The sequence below is a fragment of the Zeus faber genome, assembly GCF_960531495.2.
Source record: "Zeus faber genome assembly, chromosome: 18".
NCBI lineage: Eukaryota > Metazoa > Chordata > Actinopteri > Zeiformes > Zeidae > Zeus > Zeus faber.
The window spans coordinates 10,542,296-10,567,247 of record NC_137210.1 but is presented as its reverse complement, the minus strand read 5'-3'; the positions used below and the strand labels follow the sequence as shown (position 1 = coordinate 10,567,247).

At 44.8% G+C, this 24,952-nt stretch overlaps 1 protein-coding gene across 1 annotated transcript; it reads right to left on the bottom strand.

The window, feature by feature from the left end:
• Positions 1 to 901: 901 nt before the first annotated feature.
• Positions 902 to 24,952, bottom strand: mao (monoamine oxidase). Its single transcript, XM_080019580.1, has 15 exons — positions 24,838 to 24,952; positions 16,813 to 16,907; positions 16,552 to 16,689; positions 10,161 to 10,265; positions 9,878 to 9,969; positions 9,150 to 9,291; positions 6,513 to 6,662; positions 5,603 to 5,762; positions 5,403 to 5,499; positions 5,250 to 5,303; positions 5,113 to 5,170; positions 4,909 to 5,006; positions 4,684 to 4,795; positions 3,518 to 3,580; positions 902 to 3,402 (listed from the first exon to the last, which is right to left on the bottom strand). The coding sequence occupies exons 1-15, from the start codon at positions 24,890 to 24,892 to the stop codon at positions 3,247 to 3,249; spliced, it is 1,575 nt and encodes a 524-aa protein (XP_079875706.1). The 5' UTR covers positions 24,893 to 24,952; the 3' UTR covers positions 902 to 3,246.

The following is a 24,952-nucleotide window of genomic DNA, read 5'->3' as shown; positions in this document are numbered from 1 at the left end:
TGGTGTGTCAATCCAGAATGCTGCAGCCCCTGGCTACCACACTCACTGTGCACTGATGAGAGTGACATCAGTGCCATATGTCAACCAGCACAACCAGCCCACAGACGACATGAGGATTTACCCCCCACGCTGACCTCTGTGCATTTGGCGCGTGCATGTGTGTGCTCAGGTTCGTGTGTCTGTTCATGAATATGTGCGTGGATGTCTATGTGTGCATTTTTTATCGCAGTGTGTTTTATGCATGCATGAGAGGACGAGATACCGGCTGTGTTTGACGTGCGCGAAATAAATGACGTCACCGAGCCAGCGATGGCCAGCATCGCCCGTGACTCTTCTTTGAGTGGGTTTTATCTGCCCCTCAGTGGGCAGACACAGCACTGCACCAACACTACACGCTGTACACATGCACACAGGCATACATTTAAGTATAAGTGGTTTATAGTCAATAAAAACCTTTACAAACAACATATATTTCGATTGTGTAGAATTAAAACAGCACAAGAGATATTGAATCAGGACAGCAAATCCAATTAAGTGTGCAAGTGTCTTATTAATAATGGTGGGTATTTAGGAATTACTCACACAGCAACCTCATATGTATTAAAATATAGATTCACCTCCTCTTACATCCTCTTAATAGCATAGCCCATTTCACCACCCAGCACTATAGCTTTAAGCAGGTTTTAAGTGCTGCTTCAAAAATGACTGTGATTACGGTTAATGTGAGCATAATTAGGATGGCTGACCCATCTGTCTCAGTAAAAGCCTTGGCCTCAGCTAAATTGCGGGCAGGGCTCCCACTGCCAGACTCTCAATCTCTCTCATTTTGCTACCTAGTAGGATAGAAAACCAGCTGCGCATAAAAAAATAAAATAAATACATCACAGCTTAAGACGAGATTTCAGTTTCATTTATTTCACTCAAAATCACCAGCTTCATGGGGGAATCATACAAATACATCAAAGTATCAGTTACAGGACTGTCGAGGGGGACGGTGGAAAAGGGACAGAACAATCTGAGGTCTACAGAAAACCATGAAGAAGGATCAGATGGTGGACAACAATATACTAAATGCACATTGTTGTGTTGGTGATTGGATGGATTTTTAATGGACAGGAGGATCGCTCTGGCTTTTGTAAATTCAGTCTCCTTTTGCAAAACAGCGAGAAAAGAGAGAGAACGCAGGAATAGAGTGGGAGCATGGGTGGAGGGTGTGATGCTCATGGAACACAAAGGTAAGAAATCACACACAGCCATCCACACACACACACACACCGCCATGCATACCTTGGAGGTTATTGTCTTGATCAACCCAAAGGTCTCATGTTCTTTTATCCGTAGTGTACACTGCTTGAATGCCTTCACTCGAGTCAACCTTGAACAAGTAAATAACTCCATGACAATACAGAAAAATCCATGACCTATCCTCGGTTTACTCGACCGCTGACCTCCAGTAAAGGAAGGGTTTTTGGGGAAGAGAGTGTCGTAGGAGGGACCAGTCAGGCTGGTGAAAGGGTCACACAGGCACTTTAGATAAAATGACAAAACACCACGACTTCAATTAAGGCACAACAGAGACGATACACCCACAAATACATCTGTCTTTAGGACAGAACCACACGATCCACTCCATGGACGTACTGTACACAGTAAAACTGAATTGTTGTTTTTTTTGTTGATGTAACAATTGGTCATATCTACTTGTGATTATTGGAGAGCTTCCTTCCACGTTCAGATTCCCTACCACTACATGAAAAAATAAAAGTGAAACGGACCCACAATGCCTAAACAAAAGACAAAAGGATCGGAGCAATGAGAAGACGAGTCATTATGGGATGTCAATTAAGTTATTTTTCTAGCTGCAAACCTCGGAGCAAAACATTTCATTGGCTTGATCTATTTTCCCATTTCAATCTCAGAAGATTAGACAAACTCGTTGCCAGGAAACACGCTTAGTTTGGTTAGTGAGTGTCAGCTTATGTCAAAAAACAAAATAATACAGTGATCCAATAAGAGAAGGGCGAGTGGTGCCACCATGGCTACTGTATTCCAGGGATAAGGATCAGCGGAGAGCTCAGGCAAGTTTCGAGGTCTGTCGTGTCGTCAGAGGAAAACAAAAAAATACACATGCGGTGAAATGCTCCGAGACGGCTTCACCTAATGACGCACATGTCATTGGGATTCTCCAAAATGTCAACTTGTGATTTGAGATTTAGAACATTATTCCACTTTATCTCTTCGTAAAAAGTATGAATGCATATTTCAAATATTTTGATTAGTATAACACAAAAAAACAAGCGTATGGTCTCATCTAGTCTGAAGAAGATACATTCAAATGCTTCTATTTTTTCCTCTTTTACCAGGGGGATAATTATTAACCACCCACAGCACCTGAGTAGCGCCCCACTACTCTTGGACAGAGTTTTCAACCACAGGTCAAAGATCCATGTGATTTAAAATGGACAATGGCACCATTCAATCCCAGTCTGATGTTACAGGTTTTCATCTTTAGAGCTACGTGGTCAGAAAATCAGCACCTAAAATCAGCGGAGGTAATTAAACATACTAGGTGCATGACTTGTAAGACTCACACATACATACACATACACACACACACACAAACGCAAGCCCATCGATGCATGCAGCAACACACACACACACACACACACACACACACACACACACTAGACGCTCAAGCTTGTACGCACACAAGATGAGCGTGAACTTTTTATTGATTCTCACAAGTAATAATGCATTGGCAATGTATGGAATGTAAAGGGTTAAAAATTTCTTTTGTTTTAGTATTCTCTTTATCAATAACTCATTGAATTATCCTCTTTCCTTCATTGGTCCCACAATCTGAACCTCAGATTTGAATTTGGTTCCTAAAACCGGAGTTCCGCGGATCATGGGTACCCCTCAACTCTATAACTTAGCATCTCCATCCCCTTTTTGTAGCTCATTGCTCCCCTCGCCTGTCCTTCTTTATTCTCTCTATCGTGAATGGTCGTTGACTAGAGCGAAGGTGCGTTAGGTGTCGTGTGCGAGCGGAACACTCTTTCTCCCCTTTACATACACAGGCAGGCTGTGTCCCACATCCTATACCCGACGTATCCCGCTACCTCGCAGTTGGGGTCAGAAGAGTAGTGCACTAGGAAATAAAAGGGTGCGTTGTGTATTGAGATGTGTCCCGTTTTTGAGATGGAGGAGTAAGATGGGGGCGTGTGTGGGGGTCGGAGTCTAGATTTAACATCGGGGGATGAGACCCTTCCTGTAGGCTGCCAGGCCGGCTACCGAGACCACGGTCAGGCAGGTGGTCACCCCCATGAACTTCAGGAACCCGCCCACCGAAGGCAGGTTCCTCTCCCAGAAGGTGGTGACGAACGGGAGCGAACGGATGTCCTGTTGGTAGAAGACGAGATCGCAGTTCCTAAAAATGTGTTTTTATTTCACATTATAAGCTGAACCAGTACGACAAGTCATTTTTTTAAAGGGACGATTGAAAATGGTGCTTTACCAGAGATTCAGGTTCCGCTTGCCAAATCTGACTCCTGGGGATTTTACCCATTGCACACATGACCTGCAATAGAAGACGTAACTTAGAGATACATGATAAAAAGATTGCAAAATATGAATAATTTTCTAAGTGTTCATGGGGAATCCTGAGAAATTGTCACATTAAACTTTCTTCCATCATAAGGTCCAACCATCTAATTTGATATCACATATAATTATTGTAGTATAAGGATTGGTTGTGATTTTGGGAGAAATGCGCTACAATATGACTATTTTCTTGAGATTTTTACAGCTTTTTAAACACTTAAAGGGGACCTATTATGCAAAACTCATGTATGTGCACAAGCACTTTTTCAGTGCTTGTGCACATACATGTTGGTCTCTGATGGGCTTACTAACACAAAACTGTGAAATAAGACATCCCAGTGAGTTTGTATGTCCTAGATGGACAGACGATGGAAATGTGAGTATTTAAAATTGGATTTGCTCCAAGGGCTCTTAGGCTCTGCACTGCTCACACCCTGATGAAAGTCATAACAAACATTTAAATGAGGCCTTGTAGATCTAATACAGTATGAGTGAAGATTCAGCAACTGGATTGCTTGTTTCTCGCCTCAAATTTGTTCAGAAATAGATTTTGGTGGACTGATAAGGTGATCAGTGAAAGTTTGCTGAGTAAATAGAACGAAACCCAGAAGCCATGCTCAAACTCCCAGAACTCGGAACACGTGCTCAAACCCCATTGGCTTACAGAACTAGGGGCCTCAGGAAAGGGGCTCCTCCAACTCAAACAGCCCGTTTTCAGACCAGGTAGATTGGACGCATGTTAGAATGGCTCAAACACATAATCTGAGTGGTATTTTCAGTAAAAAAAAATTTAAAAACATGATTTGGGGAACTCAGAAACCACATATTAATTTGGTAAAAAGGAGCAGAACAGGTACCCTTTAACTACAAAGAGAATGGCAGGTCTTAAACTCGAACTCGAAACTCAAAATACATTATTAAAGTACGGTATAATTTGGAATAATCCCTGTTCGAGTAGCTTTGGACATCATATAAAGCCATTGTTGCACAAACATAATAAATATATACAATATTCCAACAAATTCACTAGCGGTTTTTGTCACAATTGGCTGATGACTTTGTGTTTAGTGATTGGCTCACCTCTCTGGCCGCCCGCTCCCCGGCCTGAATGGCCCCCTCCATGTAGCCGCTCCACTCCGTGGCCGTTTCTGTGCCAGCGAAGTACAGCCGGCCAATCGGCTCTCTCAGGACCCTGGAGACAGGTGGATGAGGTAAGTAGTTGCTACGGTGATGGCAAGTTATTCCAATGAGAATGGAAATTATTGTCCGTGTGTGTCTGTCTGTCTGTCTGTCTGTGAGACCTACCTGCCGTACTGACTGAGGATACCCGGGGGGAAATAGGCGGTGTAGCAGCCCCCAGAGTACTGCTCCTCACACCAGTTCTTCTCCTCGTAGTGCACAGGCTGACAGGGATAAGTAGGGATAAGTGAGTCAAATGTGGGTTTGGCCAGTAGGCCACGAAAAAACGTAGCTGGGAGTGTATGCGTTTATTCATATTTCACAACTCACACGCAGAGCTTCTTCTGAGCCCAGTACTTTGGCGTAGATCTCACATATCTTCTTCAACCTTCACACGAGAGACAACCATTAAGGTCTAAATTTATCGGACATCACGACACCGACCCCCCCTGAACCTTCTACAGTACCTCTCTTCTTTGGTCAGATCTGTAAGCTTCCTGCATTTGCGAGCAAGGATGAATCTGAAACAGAAGGTCAAGAGAAGTATAAGGCTCACGCACATTATGCTTTATTTTAACAATGTTTTGTCGTGTTTGTAAAGGAGTAGTGCCTGTATTCACCCCATTATAGCAGGTATGCTCCCATCAGGCTTTGTGTCATCCAGAGTCAGGCCTATGGGAGATCCTTCTTCCTCAATTACCATGCTGCCGCAGTATCCTGGTAACACACAACATCACAAACGGAACAGATGCAAAAACGTTAACATTATTCTGTTTTTTAATGGCTTTGCCCCCGTCCCATTTCCTCCCTGCTCTCTTACCCTTCTTCTGCCAGAAGTTTTGTTTATAGTAGACCATACATTTGATGACGGAACCCATGGGAACACGGGCGATCAGCTGGTTCCTCAGAGGAGGCAGTTCGGGGTTAAAGTGCATCTTCATATTCAGACCAGGAGGTGTGGCCATGACCACATACTTGGCCTGAGACGGGGTGACAACATATGGACACACACACACACAGAGAGAAGAGCACAGTGAGCCACATCAGTTGAATGTGGAGGGGACTGGTATGACCTCTAGGTGGCAGCACAGTACAAAGTTAGGTTCGGACAGCGTGGACTGAAGAAGGTCACAAGGCTACGTTCAAACTGCATGTACAAGCGGACCACATCAGATCTTTTCAAATGGGTCTTTTTCATATGTCGTCCTGAATCCAATACATCTGTGATTTTGGTCATGATTCTGCATTGGCGGGACAATTCAAGTAACTCTGTCTCAGTGAAAACATCCACATCATGGTCCCACAACTCATGACGCAAATTCTGCATCCATCAGTCCACCTAGCCAGACGTAGCAGTCATGGCTGTATAATGTGCTAAAGTGGCTCTTTTTCACCTTCGTGCGCTTGTCTCCATTGGCTGTACTACATGTGGGACAGATGTGACATTGTTTGTTATTATCTGCACACACGGTTCATTGCAGGAGAGCGATTAGTTCACACTGGAATCAGTCGGGAAATACTACGTTTTCTGTTGCCGCAGACAGAGATGAAAACTCACCCAACAGATAAAAACTCATGATAGGTGGACACAAAAGATCCAATATCCCTGTCAGAAAATATATGTTGGGGTGCAGCCAATGCAGGTTCCAATTGAGTACAGATATCATGCATTACAAAACATTTGCAATCTCTGCTCAATGCTGGGGGGAGTGTGTGCTGTATTCACTCACCAGGTAGGTCTCTTTGTCGACTGTCTCCACCACCACCATGTCTCCGGTCTGGTCAATGCTGTAGACTGGAGACTGTAGCTTGACATGGTGGCCCAGCTCTCTGGCCATGCGCTCACTGATCTGGCTGGAGCCGCCCACAAACTTCCTCTCCTGGAAGATATTTTTCATTTACATCTATTCATTTAGCAGACTCTTTTGCCCAGAGCGACTTACATTAAAGGCTAGAAACAATCAAAGCATTGGAAAAGAATACACACAAATTAGAGCCTTCATTGAACATAGGCTTCCATTCATCTCTGAGCACAAATGCAGGGTTTGCACCTTGATGTGCACAAATGTGCGAGCCTCTGGTTATCAAACCGAAATGTGCGAGCCCCTGGTGATCAGGACGAGGTCCGTGCGCCCCCGGTCCCCATGCCCCTGGTGGTCCAGCGGCACTTGGACACGCTGAACTCTTTTGTTTTATTCCGTCCCTCCGCGCCCCTTGTTTGATTTGATTGACAGTTTGATGTAGTGGGATTTGCATTGGAAAAGGGCCAAAGTATTCAGCGCTTAAGTTATTGTTTAGACAAGGTGTTTAGGGCCCCTGTTACAACAAAAAAAAAACGTCTTGATTCTAATACAGAGCAGTCTGACCTCGAGGGAAAATGTCTTTTGAACCACTGCTGGTTTTTAGCGTAAAACATTTAGTTGTAAACAGTAGTTGTAGCTGAGATCAGAGGGGGTGGGGGGACTTGGCCCTGCCAAGGGCATCTTACGTAACATTACAGCAAATGGAAAATCACCTTTCCCCAGTGGCAGGAGTCAACATCTTTCTGCTCACCCATGATTAAAAACACATTGTGTTCATTCTGTGTCATTTGGACAGATGTGTCTTCTAGTCTGCACAGAAACGTAAGCCCTTAATTGTTCACAGATTTAAGTGAGTGTTATGTTTTTCATTATAGTTCAAAGATCACCATCTCTGTTTCTACAAGAACAGAAGTGCCCAAATACCTCTCCTGACCAATATGCAAATCCACAGATATATAATCTGAAGTTATATATCTGTTTTATAGTCAGGATGTTATATATCCTGACTATAATTAATCGAATAGTGTTTGTCTTAACCATCAGTTTGTGCTCGTCCCATGTTTACACTGTGTGTATTCCCGTTGGTGAACAGACATAAACGATAACGAATGCCATCCAGTACCTTGAACCAAACAACTCCAAATTAATATTTATATTCTTCACATGAATATAACCTAAAAACAGAGATTATGCTGTAACACAAACATTTATTTGACAAACATAAATGTCTATCAAATATTTTAAACATCACACATTAAGCTGAGATTATTCTAGGAACATGTGTGTGTTCATGCACAAGTTGCAGTGTGTGACGGTGTTGGCGTGTGCCTTGCAAAAGGATCTATTGCATTAATGGAACATGATGCTGGTCTTTAAATGTCTTGGGGAGCAGAGCTGCATCTCTTCCTCTGTACTTTGCTGAGGTTGGGGAGGCAGCAGCTGGGGTACTAGAGCTGCTTACTGGGCTTCACATGCCTGGCCCCAGGGGGGATGAAGACTACAGCAAATACCCATTTTTGATTGAAATGTCACTAGCACCTCAGCAGAGGCCTCATCCTCATCAGGATCAGTTGAATCCTGGTCTGGATCATATTCAGTGTTACTTCCTCTTCCACTTGTTCTTCAGGTTCAGTTTCATCTTGGATGGTCCCCTCTTAAGCAGAACCGCAATCAAAAATGTGATCAAGAGCCTCCTTACTCATTGTGCTGTCTCAGAATGACATGTGAGAAGGCCCCAAAGAACCTTCAGATATAGCTCACTTGCGAGATAGTATATGTTTCGCAGGGGAAAAAAAATGGAAAAAAAACTGTTCCCCAAACAATGGGAGTCTGAGTTCCCCTGGGCGGAAGGGGACACAGGCCCTGAAAGAAGTTGAGTTGGGATTGGCTTTGTGTGTGTGTGTGTGTGTGTGTGTGTGTGTGTGTGTGTGTGTGTGTGTGTGTGTGTGTGTGTGTGTGTGTGTGTGTGTGTGTGTGTGTGTGTGTGTGTGTGTGTGTGTGTGTGTGTTGAATCATCTTTAGATGCCTAGTGTGGAGGATATCATGAAGCCTGTGGACAATCGGATGAAAGAAACCAAATTTATGATGAAGGAAAGGCCAAATTTGACTTTAGCTCAAGGCAGTCCATGTGTATTGTATACACGAACATGTAGCCTACAAATCTTCATGGATGTGAAGCAGGGAATTCAAACAGGAAATGACAATGAATCTTGACACAACATCCGCTAATTAACCAAACACAGTCCCCTTTCCTCTGTGGCCATGGCAACAGGTCCACTCAGCCTTCAAAAGTAAGGCGGAAGAATGGCCTCCCCCCGGGTTCCAAGAAAACAGCTTTTGTGAGGGTAATAATTATGCTGTGCTGTTCTCAGGGGACAACTAAGGACAGGGATAAGGAGTTTGGGAGGTGGGGAACAACCCCTGTGTAGAACTCCTCACACCCTTCATTAGTCAGCGTATCTCTATGGGCCATATGTGAGAACGGCTGACTGGCAGAAACGGTCATGCGACTTGCCACACGCACATATACTGTACATGCATACACAAGTGAACATGCAGACACACCTGTCCTCCGTTGGTGGTGGAGAAGATCCTCATGGTTCCTCCGCACTGTTTGACATACCAGAGGAACCAGAGAGCGGACACCTCGTGGGGTTCAGCGGTGACGTTGACGTTGACAAACAGGGTGGCGAAGTGGCGGGCTGTCCTGGTAGGAAAGAAAGAAGGAAGCGGAGGGGTATTAACCTCTGGTTAATACGCTATCCCAATCCATCTTTGTTACACTAAAGTTGGAGAAATTATTTTAATAAACCGTGACGTAAAACACGGCACTTGGGGAAATAACTCATTCAATGGATTATTACAACATTTAGCCGTCTGCTAACGCGCAACGGCAACATACAGGTAATGTGAGGTGAATTAAGATACATCTTCAATTTTGCAAAGGAGTCTGATTTTGATCTACATGTCGCTTATCTTGCTTCTCCTGTGAATTTGAGAGCCCGACAAGTGCCTTCCCGTGCTGCGGCGCGTCACAGGCTTTACCATGTGTTTTTCTTTTTTAATATACACTATGTATTATTTGAATATACAGAAAAAGAAGGGGGGGAAAAGGAATACCGTGAAATATTTTGGTAGATACCGTGCTGTACTGTGAAATTTCATACATTCCTAGTTGACACAGATATAAATTATTGCCTATTTAAGCCTTAATCACCAAGGTACAGAGGCTCAAAAGCATGACTGGCTATTGAAAGAGCACTTTGTTGAGTAGACAAGCTGCCACATGTTACCTGGTCCAACAGATCTTGGTAAAGAGCTCTTCCATGGTCATTTTGTCCCACTCCTCGGCATGCGGAGCCCTCCAAGGGGCTTCCCGTGGGATCTGGAACATACATCACAGACAGAATAAACACATGTATGTGCTGTGTATAGCAAGCTGTAAGGAGAGAGACGGACTCATGGGCAGAGAGGGAGATAGGGAGAGTAAGACAGAAAGAGAGGGGGCGTGGAGGAAAGCGATTGAATGAATGAATGAATGAATGAATGAACAGATGGTATGGAGTCTTCTTTTACCTCCTGGCCCATCTCGTCCATCTTCCTCCACAGGTTGTTGAAGTCCATCAGGGCGAAGGGATTCCACATGGGAGGGAAGGACCCTTTGAATGGATAGGACTTTCCCTGTTGGACACAGTAATCGTAATTTTCATCTACACAGCATTTACTATCATTCACACGATCATTATCATGACTATTATCTTTGTGTTGTCATTTGTGCTGTTTATGATTAATGAAATTCATGAAAATACTAATACATCTAATCATCATCATGAAAGGTTGTCAAAATGCTTGTGAACAATGCATCCACTGTGGCACTTCACTCATTTATTTTTTTTGTAATGTAATGTGTACCAATGTGAGGCAATGCTTCCGACACAGAAATTTAGGCAGAGAACCTTTGATACAGGCATCAAAGATAACAGACGATTGCTCAAGCTGCAAACCCGATATCAGTGTCGGCAATCTACCCTTCACTGTTTCACTTGACCCTTTGCTCCGTTTCTCAACCATAAAGCTGATTTACAATGTCAAAAGAGGCCGTTGGATGCCAAGGGGATCATCATGGACCTGGTCTCTAGATGTAATTTACAGCTGGAAAGTTTTATAGGGCTTGTATTAGAATTCTGTTTATTTTTGGACATAACCAATGATTGACGGAGGGGGGTTTGTACATATCATACTATTTAAGTTTACTGAAGTGCTAAAATGTGTACTCTACCCTATAAGACATATATGTGTAATCAACAGCCACATGTACAAATGTGTTCAAAAGCATTTTGAACACAAGCCTCTTCTTCAAGCAGTGACTGTTGTCTAACTAGAGAACTTCAGATGGGATGTGTAATCAGACTGTCCCTCAGTAGATCTCTCCACTCCCTGGCCCAAGGCCTACAAAGAAGAGGTCATGAGGACTTAATTAGGAAACAAAAGCCAACACTAGAGCCAGAAAGGAGATGAGGCCCCTTGCAAGTTACAGTACCAATAGTATAGTGTTTACAAATGCCAACTGCTGTCGGAGTGGCAGGTCTATCGTCATGGCAATGCTGGTCAAGTGGATGCACAGGGAGTAGAGGAGGGTTGAAGATGCATGGCAGCATCTATTAGGGAAGCTATTCCCAAACTGGGGTACATGTATCCCCAAGGGTACGCGCAATGATGTCAGGGGTATGATAAAAAAAAGTTTGGCCGGTGAAGAAAGGTTTGTCTAACTCCAAGACTACCTCAGTAAAAAGAGTCATTCCATTTGATTCAGTTGGTTTCATGGACGGTGAGTGGAGGAGGACCTCCGGTGAACAGTGAACCAGAGTGAGAAGAGGCGGTCGCTCTGAGTTGTGAATAGCATTCAACAGGAACTATTTAACTCTGTCAAAATGGTTTATTTTGGTGGAAGGCAGTGCCTGAGGGAATACAGACTCCCGAATAATTTAAAGGATTTGTTCGCTGCAAACAAATCGTTTGGCAGTCTTGCATCATTATATTCCGTGCAGCTTCAGGCAGTTTGCTAGTCTCCACACACATTTTTTTTTCCAAGCTTTTTAACATGGAGACAACAGCCTTACATGGCAAACAATATAGATATCCAGACGCCTAGATATGATCTCCAAATAAAGAAAAATAAAGAAAGTTTACTTTCAGTCAACATGCGTGCATGAAAGCAAATATTTCTATAAGAATACAGTTGTTTATTTCCTAATCCTTTGAATTGTCTTACATTTATGCCAAGAACAACTATGGATGACATTTAACTAATTATAATGTACTTATGATGTCATCATAATGTGAAGAAAACAACATTTAAAATTTAGGAGTGTCCATGTTAAATTTTGGGACGTTTATAATTGACGGTGGTGAAAGAATTTGGTCTGGAGCCGTGAATCCATTTCATTTTTCAAACTGGCCTATAAATTTGGGCACAGGCGGTCTTTCCATATGGCATAATTAGGCAATTGCCTTAAGCCTGGTGTGCATAGGGGCCTCATGAATTTGTGTGGATTTATTGTTTTTCAAAAAATCTCTGTTTTCCTTTGTCAGTCCAGTGATTGGCGCTGTGCATCACTCACATCCCTTAGGTATCCCAATAATTAGAATTAGAAGTAAAGGCCCTTAGAGAATGTACAGAGTGGACATGGTGAGCAAAAGTATGATGAATAAGCAACATTAACAGTAAACTTGTTACACGGCACTACAAGGATTATCACTGACACCTAGTCTGATAAATTACATGAATATACCGTTCAATTTGGGGGATATATATGAAATATTGTAATTTATATTGTATAACATTACCCTTATTGCTGCGATAAAATGTATTTGTCCATATCTTGTCTTCAAACAGACATATCAAACACAACACCCAAAATGGGTTTTTGACAGTCTAAAACAGTCACTGGTTCAAGTCCTGATTTTTCCATCCAAGTCCTTTTCCTTGAATCAGATGATCAGCCTTGATCGTCTCCTGATTTGATTGAAGGAACAGGACTTGGATCGAAAAATTCGGACTTGAACCTGTGGAGGGAATACTTGAAGGCAGTGTCTGAACAATAATGCCACCATGTCACCTTCACACTCGAACATCAAGTCCTCATTCAACAACTTATGACCTCTTTGAGGGAGTAGTCAACGAAGAACAGCGCTAGACAGCAAACATGGCCGCAGGCACAGGATTGGAGTTTGTGCCAAGGAGGAATTGCTGTTCATGGTGGTTAACTTGACAAAACAATTGAAAAGGAGCTGGTCTGTCGGCCGGTTCCATGCAGAGACAGGAGAGGGGGTTGAAGTTACGTCCTGCTCAGCATTTTATTGGAGGACCATTTACTGAACTATGGAACGGATTCACAATGTCTAATTATTCTCCGTCATTGCAACAATGTAAACTGAACTTCACAACGACCGTGTTAATTTACAAATAAATCACCAAACCTGAGTGAGTTGGTTGCGTATACTATTCAGTCTCTGCATCAAAAGGTAATCGGTAGATTTTGGATTTCACATCTGAATTGTGCTGTGGATCAATTTTGGCCAACATATCATAAATAAAGCAGCAAAATGTGCTTCCACGCATCACTTCCAATACATTTCCAGGGAACGGCCCTCGCGCCAAGTCACAATATCTTGGAGGTCCCCATGGCACCACCACCTGGTGACGTAATTTGCGTCACACGCCGCCTCACACCCTGTGATGGGTCATTTGGGTAAGATATCAACATTCAACATTAGGTTGAGTGTCTGAAGGGATCCAGAAGTGTCAAACGTTTAGGAACCGCTGAAGGGTATCTCCAGTGAGTAGCAAGTCACATACACTCCAAACGACCTCGCAGGAACGTTTCAGGGCTTTCCTATCTTTAAGAATATGCAACATGTTCCCACATGAGGTTCCTGTGTACTATCCCACATATATCCTTTGCCCACTAGATCTTCACTAATCATCGCTTGAGGTTTCTGCCCCAGTGATTACCAAGACGGTACACTTCCTGCTGGGTCACAGTACAATGGTCTACCAAACCCAGGATTACCTTTCACTGGCTCTTTCTGTGAGCGGACCTTAAATCCACAGAACAACCTCTATGAGCTCCGCTCTTTCCCAGCTACTGATAACAACTTACAGTATTTATTCAAGGACCGCTCTCCCGTTCCCGATATGGGTACCTCATTAAGAGAACTGCTGCTGAAAAGGGCGGCAGCTGCCTGTTAGGCAGCAGTTTGCTGATAAGGGAAACCAGCTCTGGCCTTTAGGATTACAATCCGCTATAGAAAAGCTGATTAGCTCCGCAGCTTGCTTGGATGCAAACCCTAATTACACAGTGCCTTGTCCCACGTGTGGGCCCTCAGTGGCCATCTCTCTGAACGTGAACACTGTCATCTGGAGACCAGAGGCCAGAGCTTCTGTTTGACCCGGGAGCCACAAAATAGGTTTGTTTAAAAATATGTATAGTCATTAAGTTTGAATTCCATTCATATTGATCAGTAATTGGTTTGAATCAAATTTCAAGATCCTGATAATAAATATTGTGTGATCTAGCAAAGATTTTTAATTTATGACCCATGAACCAGGTTGAAAATGACTGATCTACAAGAGGCCGTAATTGCTCCCATGCATTTTGGAGATTAGTGCTGGTGCATCTGACAGTTACTCCAGAGTCACTCCTCTGGACACGGCGCTTGTAACAGAATACCATCTAAACTAATCCAAAGCCTTCACACATTCAAAACACACAATTGAACAGCAAAATAGCGTTAGCTCTTACCAGGTAAAACTCTCCCAAGTGGTACAGTGTGTTGGGGCGTAGCGAAGGCCATAACCATCAGAGGTTCTCATTAGATGCTCCTTAGTGGGAATAAAACAAACCCTGCCTGCTCATTTGGTGCGGTGCTGGCTCAGATCTCTTATGTTTGTGAGGTAAATGGCTTGGCAGGGTAGTGTTTTCTGCATCCCTCTTTCTTTCTACCCATTCCTCTCTTTTCATTAGTTGCCACTGTTCTGCTGACAGACCACCTTTCGGCTGATGGGTTTCTGGTCACTTCTTCCAGAGCCCTACTAAATATAGCCATGAAAGATTCATTCGCAGAACTGGCAGCGGTGACGATAGTTAAAATCTCTGACGTCCCTACAAACTGGAAAAGCACAAGTGAAGCCTTAATTTATTGTTCGTTAATTTTTTGTTTGTTTTTACGATGATCGATTCAGAAGCTTACAAACAGGAAACACACAAACATGCACTAATAAAACTCTGGCTGTCAGACACTGATAGGGGGTTGATCGGCTTTTGATGAGCAACGCTGCCATGGTAACCAGCCAGAAGGGCTACCGGGGAATGTGTGTGTGTGTGTGTGTGTGCGTGCGTGCGTGCGTGCGTGCGTGCGTGCGTGCGTGCGTGCGTGCGTGCGTGCGTGCGTGCGTGCGTCTTGGAAGGGATCTTAAAAAGATAGTAGCTAGGGAGACACTCCCACAGTAGCTCCCTTGCACCGCTGGGGAGGGATTCACAGAATGTTAAACCAGCCGCACAGCCAGGCTGTCTGCCAAAGCACAACACATAACTTGTAACTGCTGTCCACGCCCGGTTCGCACCGTTGGCATTTCGCTGCACAAGTAGGTCACGTCGATAACAAGTTAGTGCTATCCAGGATGGCAAAAAGAGATGGAGGGAGGAACTGAAACCGAGGTCATTCCCGCTGTGATGTGAAGTCAGTATCAGAGTAGGTTTTCCGGTTATGCTGAGTATGTAGGTTCGACTTTATGTTTGCCAACGATGTAATTTTTTCCATCAAAATACACAAATGAATACTTTGGACAGACTGCACAATTCACTCACAATTCCACAGGAAATGAATAGTCCTCAAAGAGTAAAGGTTACCCCCAATGGAATAAAGAACGTAATCTGGGCAGGACTACACAGTATAAATTGCATATAAACGAAAGTTAATAAGTACATACAGTGCATAGAACTAAATATAATACAAAAGCCAGTGCGATGACTTAAAGTTGGACTAAGTTGTCCAGGGTACATGGCTTTATCTGCAAATGAAATCAGATGGAGCAGCATGACTGTATTAGGTGCAGTAGTGCACCAAAACTAATAAGGAGAAAGATGGACCTGCGCCTCTACTTCTTGTCGTCCTCCTATGTTACTTTCCCTCTCCTTTCAACCACTCAGAGGAGGGGAAACCGCATTAGAAAAGTCTCTCAGGGGAAGATTAACATCTCCAGTCGCTAATGCTGCGTAGGAGAGGGGCATGGCTCGTCTCGTTATGCCACGTGCAATCAGTCACCGGTAAGGACAACTGGTGGAGGAACACAGGCCACGTTGTGTGCTGGGCAGAAACGGCACCTTGATTCTGCGGTCAGTCAGTAATTGGGAGGGTGATGTCTCGCTTATTGCTCTGACCCTGTTACCCCTGCATGTAGGGAAACCCCTGCAAGAATACTGCTGGGTGGTTTTGAGAGGTGCGTAGCCCTTGCTTGCTGGTCTGTTGACCCAACCTAGTGTTCATTGGAAGTTCAATGGCCGATTCACTAATGATTGACCTCTGTCAGTTTAAGAGACAGGGTGTAGATGCTTGTCATATTCATATGTGCTTCCAAGCATGTGGTTTGCATACATAGAACTGATTCTAAAGGAGTGGTGCACGTGTCCTGTGCTGTGGAGAAGGGTCAAGAGATCCTGCTGAGGAAGCTATGTTTCATCTGCTGGATATAGTCTGTGGTTCGAACAGCTGATCCTCGAGGCCATTTGTGGGAATTGCATCTGTCTTTGCCTGACACAAGAATGTGTTACTGGAAGTGGGTCTTAAAACGGACATGGCCATAATGCTTCAGTGCAAAAAGCCCTCCCCACATCACCCCCAAATATGAAAAAATACAAGGTCATCAAAGTCATCAAAAACTTCGGACAGATATTGGGACACTCACATTGACATAGTGCACCAGGCTCTCCTTCTCGTTGACCTTATAGGTTTGGACGCCGTACTCTTTGGCCAATCGGAGGATGCGATTCTGAGTTGGCCCGACGTAGGCCCCGCCCAGATCAACATATGTTGTCTGCTTGTTCTGCATGAGACGCGATAAAAACACACAGCCACACACCAATCGTTAAGAGTAAGATTCCCTAAAAAAAAGCATTCCAAATAATATGATAACATTGTGTGATAATAAAGGTTTTTTGAAGGGTACCTGCACAGTAAAGGTCCGCCCTCCGACTCGATCTCTGGCCTCGAGAACGACGGGATTGAGCCCGCTGGCTTTCAGTAGTTTGGCTGCACTCAGCCCTGTGGACAGAACCACACACAAAGAGGAGATTAATAAAAACATTTAAAAAAATGTATGAAATGTATCAAAAGTGTTAACTTTTTTTAATCCTCAACACCTTATTTGACCTTTTTTCTACAATTTATATTGCAATGAGCTAAAGGAAATAAGAAATTCAGTTTCTATCTTGGCCTGGAGCCCCTGCTGTGCAAATAACTCATTTTCACTCAGTTTAGAAAACCAAAATGCAGTCCCCCAGCAGAGCGCCGCTATTGGACCACAACGTTTCTCTGACATTTACAACCATCAGAGAAGACCTACATTATACAGCAAATGTTTTTGCTCCCATGCTCCCAGGTTTGTAAAACAAAAAAAGGGCTAGGGTGACTTTCAGAAACTAAACGGTTAAACTGTTAGGATAGAGGCAGGAGCTGTTGCTGGCATAATAACTGGTCTCAGTTTGGGAAGTAAGAACGCTGGTAGGAAAGATGGGTTGGAACCAAGAGAGGGGGGCAGGGGAAGCGGGGGGAAGGGCCACTGTGGGAGCCTTTAGAGAAATGCCTTGAAAACAAAACCTCGAGCCAGCTGACATGCTAGTCATGTGTTGGGAGAGGACGAGAGCAAGGCTTTCACATCCACCCTGACCGACAGGCAAATAACGCACAAAACAGGGGAGCGGAGCAGAGGAGAGGTTGACCTCACATGTGCGTGGGCACGCCCTTTGACCCACTCTGGCTTGTGTCGGTTGCAGCAAGCTCATTCAGGACCCACCCCCCACCGAGAGACAAGAGGTCTCTCTCTGTTTACATTCCACGCATTTTGCGAAACAGGCTCCTGGCAGGTGAGCGTTGCACCGTCTACATTGCAGGGATTTTTTTGAAAGAGCGGCATGCGCCGAGCCCAAACCAGAGAATTGCGAAACACAAATTCCAGCTTGTAGGAGAAAGAGAGACACATGGTCTCCTCCACGCTCTCTCAACAGGAGTTCACATCTGTGCAAATGATTTCATGGCACTCCCATCACACCCCTTTCCCTCCAGATCCCTCTGAAGCCGTAGTGACCAGCAGGATTTCTGTTGATTTAAGCACACTTTGTCATGCGTTAACCCCCCACCCCCCCACCACCACCCAGCCCACCCTCCCTTCCCCTCGCGTACAAACATGGCCAGGCTCTTTGGAGAGGAGAATATAAGAACCTGCCAGGCGAGGCGTGCGCGGCCTTTGCACTTAAATTGATGCCATTAGATGGGCTGAAATCAAAAGGTCAGACTCTCCGCCGTCCGAGACAAAGAGCAGCTTTCACCGACTCAGTCTCTTGTTTACGCCTACAGCACTCACCGGGGAAAGGGAAAAACAAATCAACTATCTTTTCCTGATGGAGGATAGCTTTAATCAGGGGGGTTTATTTGCCGTATCACGTCCATTCGAAACAACCGCCGGTGAATTATGACGACGGATCGGTATCGCTTCAAAGGATTCAAAATGAGAATTTTCTTTTATGTGAGGCTCCGTCTCCCGAGTCATTTTCCAAGCGCTGCCAGACTCAGCGTGCCGAGATGGTTCCCGTCCTTTACCTCAGCTCAGCCGAGTGGCTAAGTGCCGACATTGAAATTCAGCTCAGGCAACTGGTACAGACAGAAATAAAAATACAAGATCAGAGCGTTGGTGAATGCTCTCTCTGGGATGTTGGTTACATCGGCCCAGACTCTTGAACAGCCAGACTGCCCTGTTCTAAGATACTTAGAAGTGTAGGAATTGGTTCTATGGACCACATAACAACTCGGGGGGATGCCATTTTAATACTCACAATGATAATTGGGGTGATGTTCCCCTTAACAGTAAGTTAACCAAGATTGAGGTGAAGGTGTAGATTCTGGGTCTAACATCTGAAATAGGGGTCGATCTACCTCTTCCTCCATGTGTCTGGGGTTGAACGTAATGTGTCGGCTCTTGCATCCCACCAGCAGCCACGGAGAATGTCCCCCAGGGGATTACCCACTGAGGGAAAGGTCAGCCAGCCTTCTTTTTCTTCGGATGGAAGCGGCGGAGGATCAAATATTCTATTCAGAAAAGCAGGAGGGAAAAATCTCTGATCCTGATCCTCATCCTCCTCCTTTCCAAGCGTTTCCGCTTCCAAAGCTCACTGTTGACTGTTTCCAAATCCACACGTCCCCGCAATCTTCCCATCTCTTTGTTCCCTTACTCTCCCCCTCCATCTCCCTCTGTTTCTGGCTCCCCGCATGGACGCTCTTCCCTGGCTCTGCACCTCCGGGCTGTGGCTGACCTAGTTGTCTTGTCTCCTGGAGAGGATGTTGAAGGAGATAGGGCGCTGGAGCAGACTCGTCTGATGTTGCCGCTTTTAACATGTAATACGCATAGTCACTGTGTCGCTGGACGGTTGGGTGTGGCACTAACGACGGATGCTGTGTTGTGCCTCAACTTTTGGGGACTGGTCAGCCTTCAAGTTTGGGGATGGAATGGCTTACACATACACCCTTTTATTTTCTGGCCTTCGCCGTGTTAATACAGTGTGCTTTTTACTGGAAAACGAGATAGGGAGGACAGCGGCAGTTTCCTTGACAACAGTAATTGTTGAGATGCAGCTCGTTGGCATGGAGTGTGTGTGTGTGTGTGTGTGTGTGTGTGTGTGTGTGTGTGTGTGTGTGTGTGTGTGTGTGTGTGTGTGTGTGTGTGTGTGTGTGTGTGTGTGTGTGTGTGTGTGTGTGTGTGTGTGTGTATGCGTGCGTGCTTGCGTGCGTGCATGCGTGCGTATGTGTGTGTGTGTGTGTTCCGAGGGTAAATATTTCCTTTGTTTTCAGATTGCCATTTATATATATACTCTGTATATATATAAATGGTAATCTGAAAACAAAGGAAATATATATAAATACTTTATATATATATATATATATATATATATATATATATATATATATATATATATATATATATATATATATATATATACATGGTAATCTGAAAACAAAGGAAACATATATAAATACTATATATATATATATGGTAAAATGAAAACAAAGGAAATATATATAAATACTATATATATATATATATATATATATATATATATATATATAGTATATACAGTATTTAAAGAGAGAAAGTGAACATATTTATTGTAATTTGCTCAATTCAGATGGTGTGTGTGTGTGTGTGTGTGTGTGTGTGTGTGTGTGTGTCTATTCAAGTGTCTACGTTTTTCGGTATGCGGCATTGTGCCTCAGTGAAAGATAAGGCTGAGGGAAGAGCCGGCGTAGAGAGAGAGAGCAAGAGAGAGAGAGAGAGAGAGAGAGAGAGAGAGAGAGAGAGAAAAGGGAGAATCCGACCTGCCGCCGTCTTTGTTGACTAATGAGAAGTGTCCCTCCTCCCGCGGGAACAAACACATGACAACGAGACAAACAAATAATCCAATACCAGCCGCTGCTGCAGCCAGGGCCCCTGAAAAGTCTGCGCATCGATCCGCAGGACGAGGCATTTACGAGACGCTCCACAATCACATTTCCCCCGTCTCATGTTTTCAGCGCCAAGACACTTATTGGCCGTATAGAAACAACAAGTAAAGGGGAACAAAGAAAGACAATTACACGCTTGCGCCTACTTCTTAAGCAATGTGTGTGTGTGTGTGTGTGTGTGTGTGTGTGTGTGTGTGTGTGTGTGTGTGTGGGCCTCAAGCATGTCTGTTCAGTGGGTGTGTGACAAGAGGCGGAGAGCTAAATAAAATGCAATCTTTTTTCACACAAGGAGATAGAGACGGGGAGCTGTGATTTGAAGGTTGTGTTATGTAACATAACAGCATTCAGAAGGTCATATTACTAGTTAACCATGACACTATATGCCGTGCTTATATGTCTCTGTCTAATGCATAATCTGATCCTCAAATGCATCAGCTGCTCGGCCCATGCTGAGTGTTTATAGCTGCTGCCAAGTGACATCTGATTATGTTCTCATCATTTGGTTGCTCAAATTAATCTCCGTGCCCCCCCCCCCTCCAAAACAAAAGACCCGTAGCTTGTCAGTCCTTTTTGGCTTGCGTAAACACCGATTATCCCCCAAACATATGCGTTTTCTCTCAGCCCCTCTGAGTTCTCACCGGGCCGACCCAGCTGAGGCCGTCTCATACGCTTATCTATCACACGCACGCAAAACCCCATCAATTTAGACACACGCACAAATGAAAACACACGCAAACACAGGATACTCCTCCAATAATGATCATTATATTTTGCTAAGGTTATTTGAGATTTGCTTGTTTGCGCAGCTGGACAGGTTAAGGGGCATTCGGCAGACTTGCCGCCGGGCTGCAGGGCTCTGCAGAGGTGGTGGCGGAGGTTTCCACGCCAAGGGGCAAAAAATCAACAGGTGCACCCGAGCCTCCCGCCCCATCCCAATAGAGCGATAGAGTAATATGAGCAAATATCAAACTGTCGTAAGATCACACGACCGCTGAGAGCAGGGAAAAAAATAACAAGAGTTAATATTTAACTTCTGGGCGGAGACATTGTTAAACTATTGGATTGAGAAAAGGTTATGTTTTGAGAAACGTGTGTGTGTGTGTGTGTACATGTGACTGCGTGTGACTGTGAGTGAGGGTGTGTGTGTGTGTGTGTGTGTGTGTGTGTGTTTGTGTGTGTGTTTACGTGAGGGAGAGATTTTTGGGCATGGAGGGGTGTAGATCTGAAGGTCCTTATATAGCCTTATGCTGCGCAATCTGTAAACTGTGCTCAGGAGACGTTCGACCATCTCCAGATCTCTCACAAGCCAAAGCCCCGTCAGATCGCACCCAACTTCTCTGTAAACACGCTTGAGTAAACAGCATCTTGGTCACGCTCGATAGAGAGCTTTCTTTCTTTCTTTCTTTCTTTCTTTCTTTCCTTCTTTCTTTCTTTCTTTTTTTCTTTGGTTTCTAGTACCAGAAACACAAACAGAAATTTGGCAAAGATGATGGGCTGTAAAAGGCAATCGTGCATGTCGGAGCTGAGACAATCCAGATTGTCCCGCTTGCAGAACTGCACTCTCTCCATCCTGACATCTAGAATATCCACGCGGAACGTTGGGAGAGGCGCTCTCCTCCCCCTCTCGCTCGCATCTCGACTTCCTCAAACACTTATCGTTCCAAACACTCGCTTCCCACTGGTTCTCGCCTTCCCCGTTGTCTGGGGCAATTCCTCCCCGGGACTTTCAGCCTCTCCTTCTCTAAAGTGTTCCGCGACTGCTGTGAAGGGGGATGTACGGGGCCGGAGCTCACCTTCCACTTCTCGTTTATTTTTTACCCCTCACTCTCGTCTTCCTCTTCCTCTTCCTCTCTCCCTCTCTGGCCAGTGGTTCGGTAACAGGCTGTCACAAGCATTTAGCGTTTTCTAGGAAAGCGCCGGCTGCCCCGGGGGGCCCCGGTTCTGCTGGACAGCGGAAGGCAGTCTGAGGTGGCAGGAGGGCAGGGTTTTCTTTTTGCGGAACAGAGGGGGAAAGGATGCTTCTGTCACTCTTCCATTTGTCCTCGGATAGAGGACTCGCCTTCTGGAGGACGGCGATTGTGAAATGCGGACCTCATTTCCTAGCCAGCCCGTGGCGGAGGCGTGTACACATTGTGTAATTACTGTGTCACAAGAGGAGCGATGGGGTTGGGCTAAGGACAAAGAATGGCTCTAATTGTCTGCCGGCGTTAGAAAGTCGATATTTTTCAATAGCCCTCGTTTTTGCCAGTCTGATTGAGCCTGACCTACACCCTTCTCTGTCTGACAGACAAACAAAGACAGAGACAGACAGTCAATTGTAACCCCCCTGCCCGGTGGAGACAGAGTTGACCAGGGGACAACGGGAGGACAAAGTTCTCCACGAGGGCAAAAAAAACAATCAATCGTTAGCGCCGTGGCTCACTCTCAATGGCGTAACTGCTCATTAGGAGGGTCGTAAAAGCAGTACGATGTTTTAGGTGTAAACCAATGATATGAGCGGCGCAACTTTAAAGTGGAAATCCGCAAGATCCTCTGTGTGGGGTGGATTACACCACAAGTCCCAGAATTCCATCGAAAGCTGCACGGCACTGCACTCCACTGCAAAGAGGGAGCCCATACGCAACGCAAATGGCTTTTTTTCTGATAAAGTATATAGATGGGATTTCTTTAACAAAATAATCTTATGGATTACCACTTTAACGAACAACATAGGTTCCTACATTTGTGCCGGTCGTTCTAAATTCTGCTGAGAAATAACACACCGGCATCCCGATCAAAGCAACAGAATGTCCGACAAACAAAGCACCCCTTTGTCTCGTTCCCCGTATATTACTGCTGCAATACTTCTTTATTGCTGTTTAATTAATACGTTTGATAAGTTATGAAATACTCTGATAGCGGGCAATGAAGATATGGATTCATGACACCAGTAGAAAGGCTACCTGCGATGCCGGGGGTGCGAGACTTTGTTCCTTGGACCTTGTCTTGGCACGGAGAAGTGCTGTGCTGTAGTAAAACTGGCCGCCTCGACTGAAGGGTGCGATGGATCGAAAGATAAGATGGGAGCTTGGATTTTCTCTGGTGGAAGAGCTGTCCGAGTGACAGTGTCCCCTCACGGTAACTTTACACCTCCCTCTCAGGAAACCAGAGGGAACCGAACTAATGGCCCCCAACACGGGTGCACACCCTTTTGCCTTTCTAATGTCAACCGATACACCAGTTGGATATTCATTGCATTTGTACTGTTGTTATAATCTGGTAATACAATAGTCAGTGTTCATTTATGTCCGATGGGGAAGGACATCAGCTAGGGATGGGGGATATATCGGTATAATATTGATGGTAATATGAGACCTAGACATCTGGGATTTGGGTTATTGTAATATTGCGATCCAGTAAATGTTGTCTTTCAGGCTGTATTATAAGTTAAGTAATACAAATCAAATGTTTCAAGCCTCATGGACTTTTCTAGATAACCCGCTTGGTCATAATATCCACATTATTAATGATTGTTCCTCAGATATTTCTTGTGTGTAAGTATCTCATTGAAGTACCAAAATATATTGTGACATTTGATTTTGTCAATATCGCCCAGCCCTGACCAAATCTTTAACTCCAGCATATGTGTGTGTAAAAACCTAAATATTAGGTGTACCAATCCACAGGGGACCCACAGGAGTCCTTCAAGAGGTTCCAGGGGGTCCCCAGCTAGATGATAAATAGTGAAACGTCACCATTATTTAATTTACAAGGCCAACAGAACGTACAATAATGACCACTTTGAGCATAGCGTTACTATTATCTCCCTCACTACGGTATAGACAGGTGTGCAAGTTTGGACTAAATCACATCTAGAAATTAAAAATATTCTCAGATTGGGACTATATGTTATCAAATAGGGGGCTGTGAGCCCATGCATAGGCCTGTCAAACTTCTTTCTCACACACGGGGCTGCCTTACATTACTTACAGATGTCAAAAAAAGGGTTCATCCTTTTTAAGATTGGAAAGCAAAACTCATGCCAACGCCACAGACACGCTGTTGATCATCGGACGCGGTCACCTCATGATATGAAAGCAGAGCGTAGCTTTCACTGCCCACCCAAGACACTCCCCACCACAGCACGGAGATGGCTTCACGGAAGAGCCGCCGGATAACTACACACAAACACACCCCTACACACACACACACACACACACACACACACACACACGCACGCACGCACGCACGCACGCATGGGGAGCGTGACCGCTTGTCGACGTGCGTGCACCTAGACAATTCGCCTTGCAACGTCTGTATTCTGCAACAGTTGGCGTTGGACCCTGCAAATCACCTTCATAATAATCCTCATGATTACCCCGGATAACAGTCCACCCTCCCCGGGGATTCACTTGAAGTTTTTTTTTTGGGGGGGGGGTGTGTGTGGGGGCGTTGCGTGTCTCTCTCTTTTTTTTTTTCCCCCCTTGCGGCTCGCACCTACCTGAGAGTCCTCCTCCCACCACGATCACGTCGTACATGTTGTTGGGAGCGGTCATAGTGCTTCTCTGTCCGCCAGCTGCTGCCGCTGCCGCCGCTGCCGCTGCTGCCGCTGCTGC

Bases quoted from the DNA above. Each gene is read 5' to 3' on its own strand.
- mao (XM_080019580.1), bottom strand. From the start codon at position 24,892: ATGACCGCTCCCAACAACATGTACGACGTGATCGTGGTGGGAGGAGGA. The intron at 5,500-5,602 runs GTAAGAGAGCAG...GTGTGTTACCAG, and splicing joins AAACTTCTGGCAGAAGAAGG to GATACTGCGGCAGCATGGTA. The intron at 4,796-4,908 runs GTAGGTCTCACA...ACCTGTCTCCAG, and splicing joins ATCCTCAGTCAGTACGGCAG to GGTCCTGAGAGAGCCGATTG.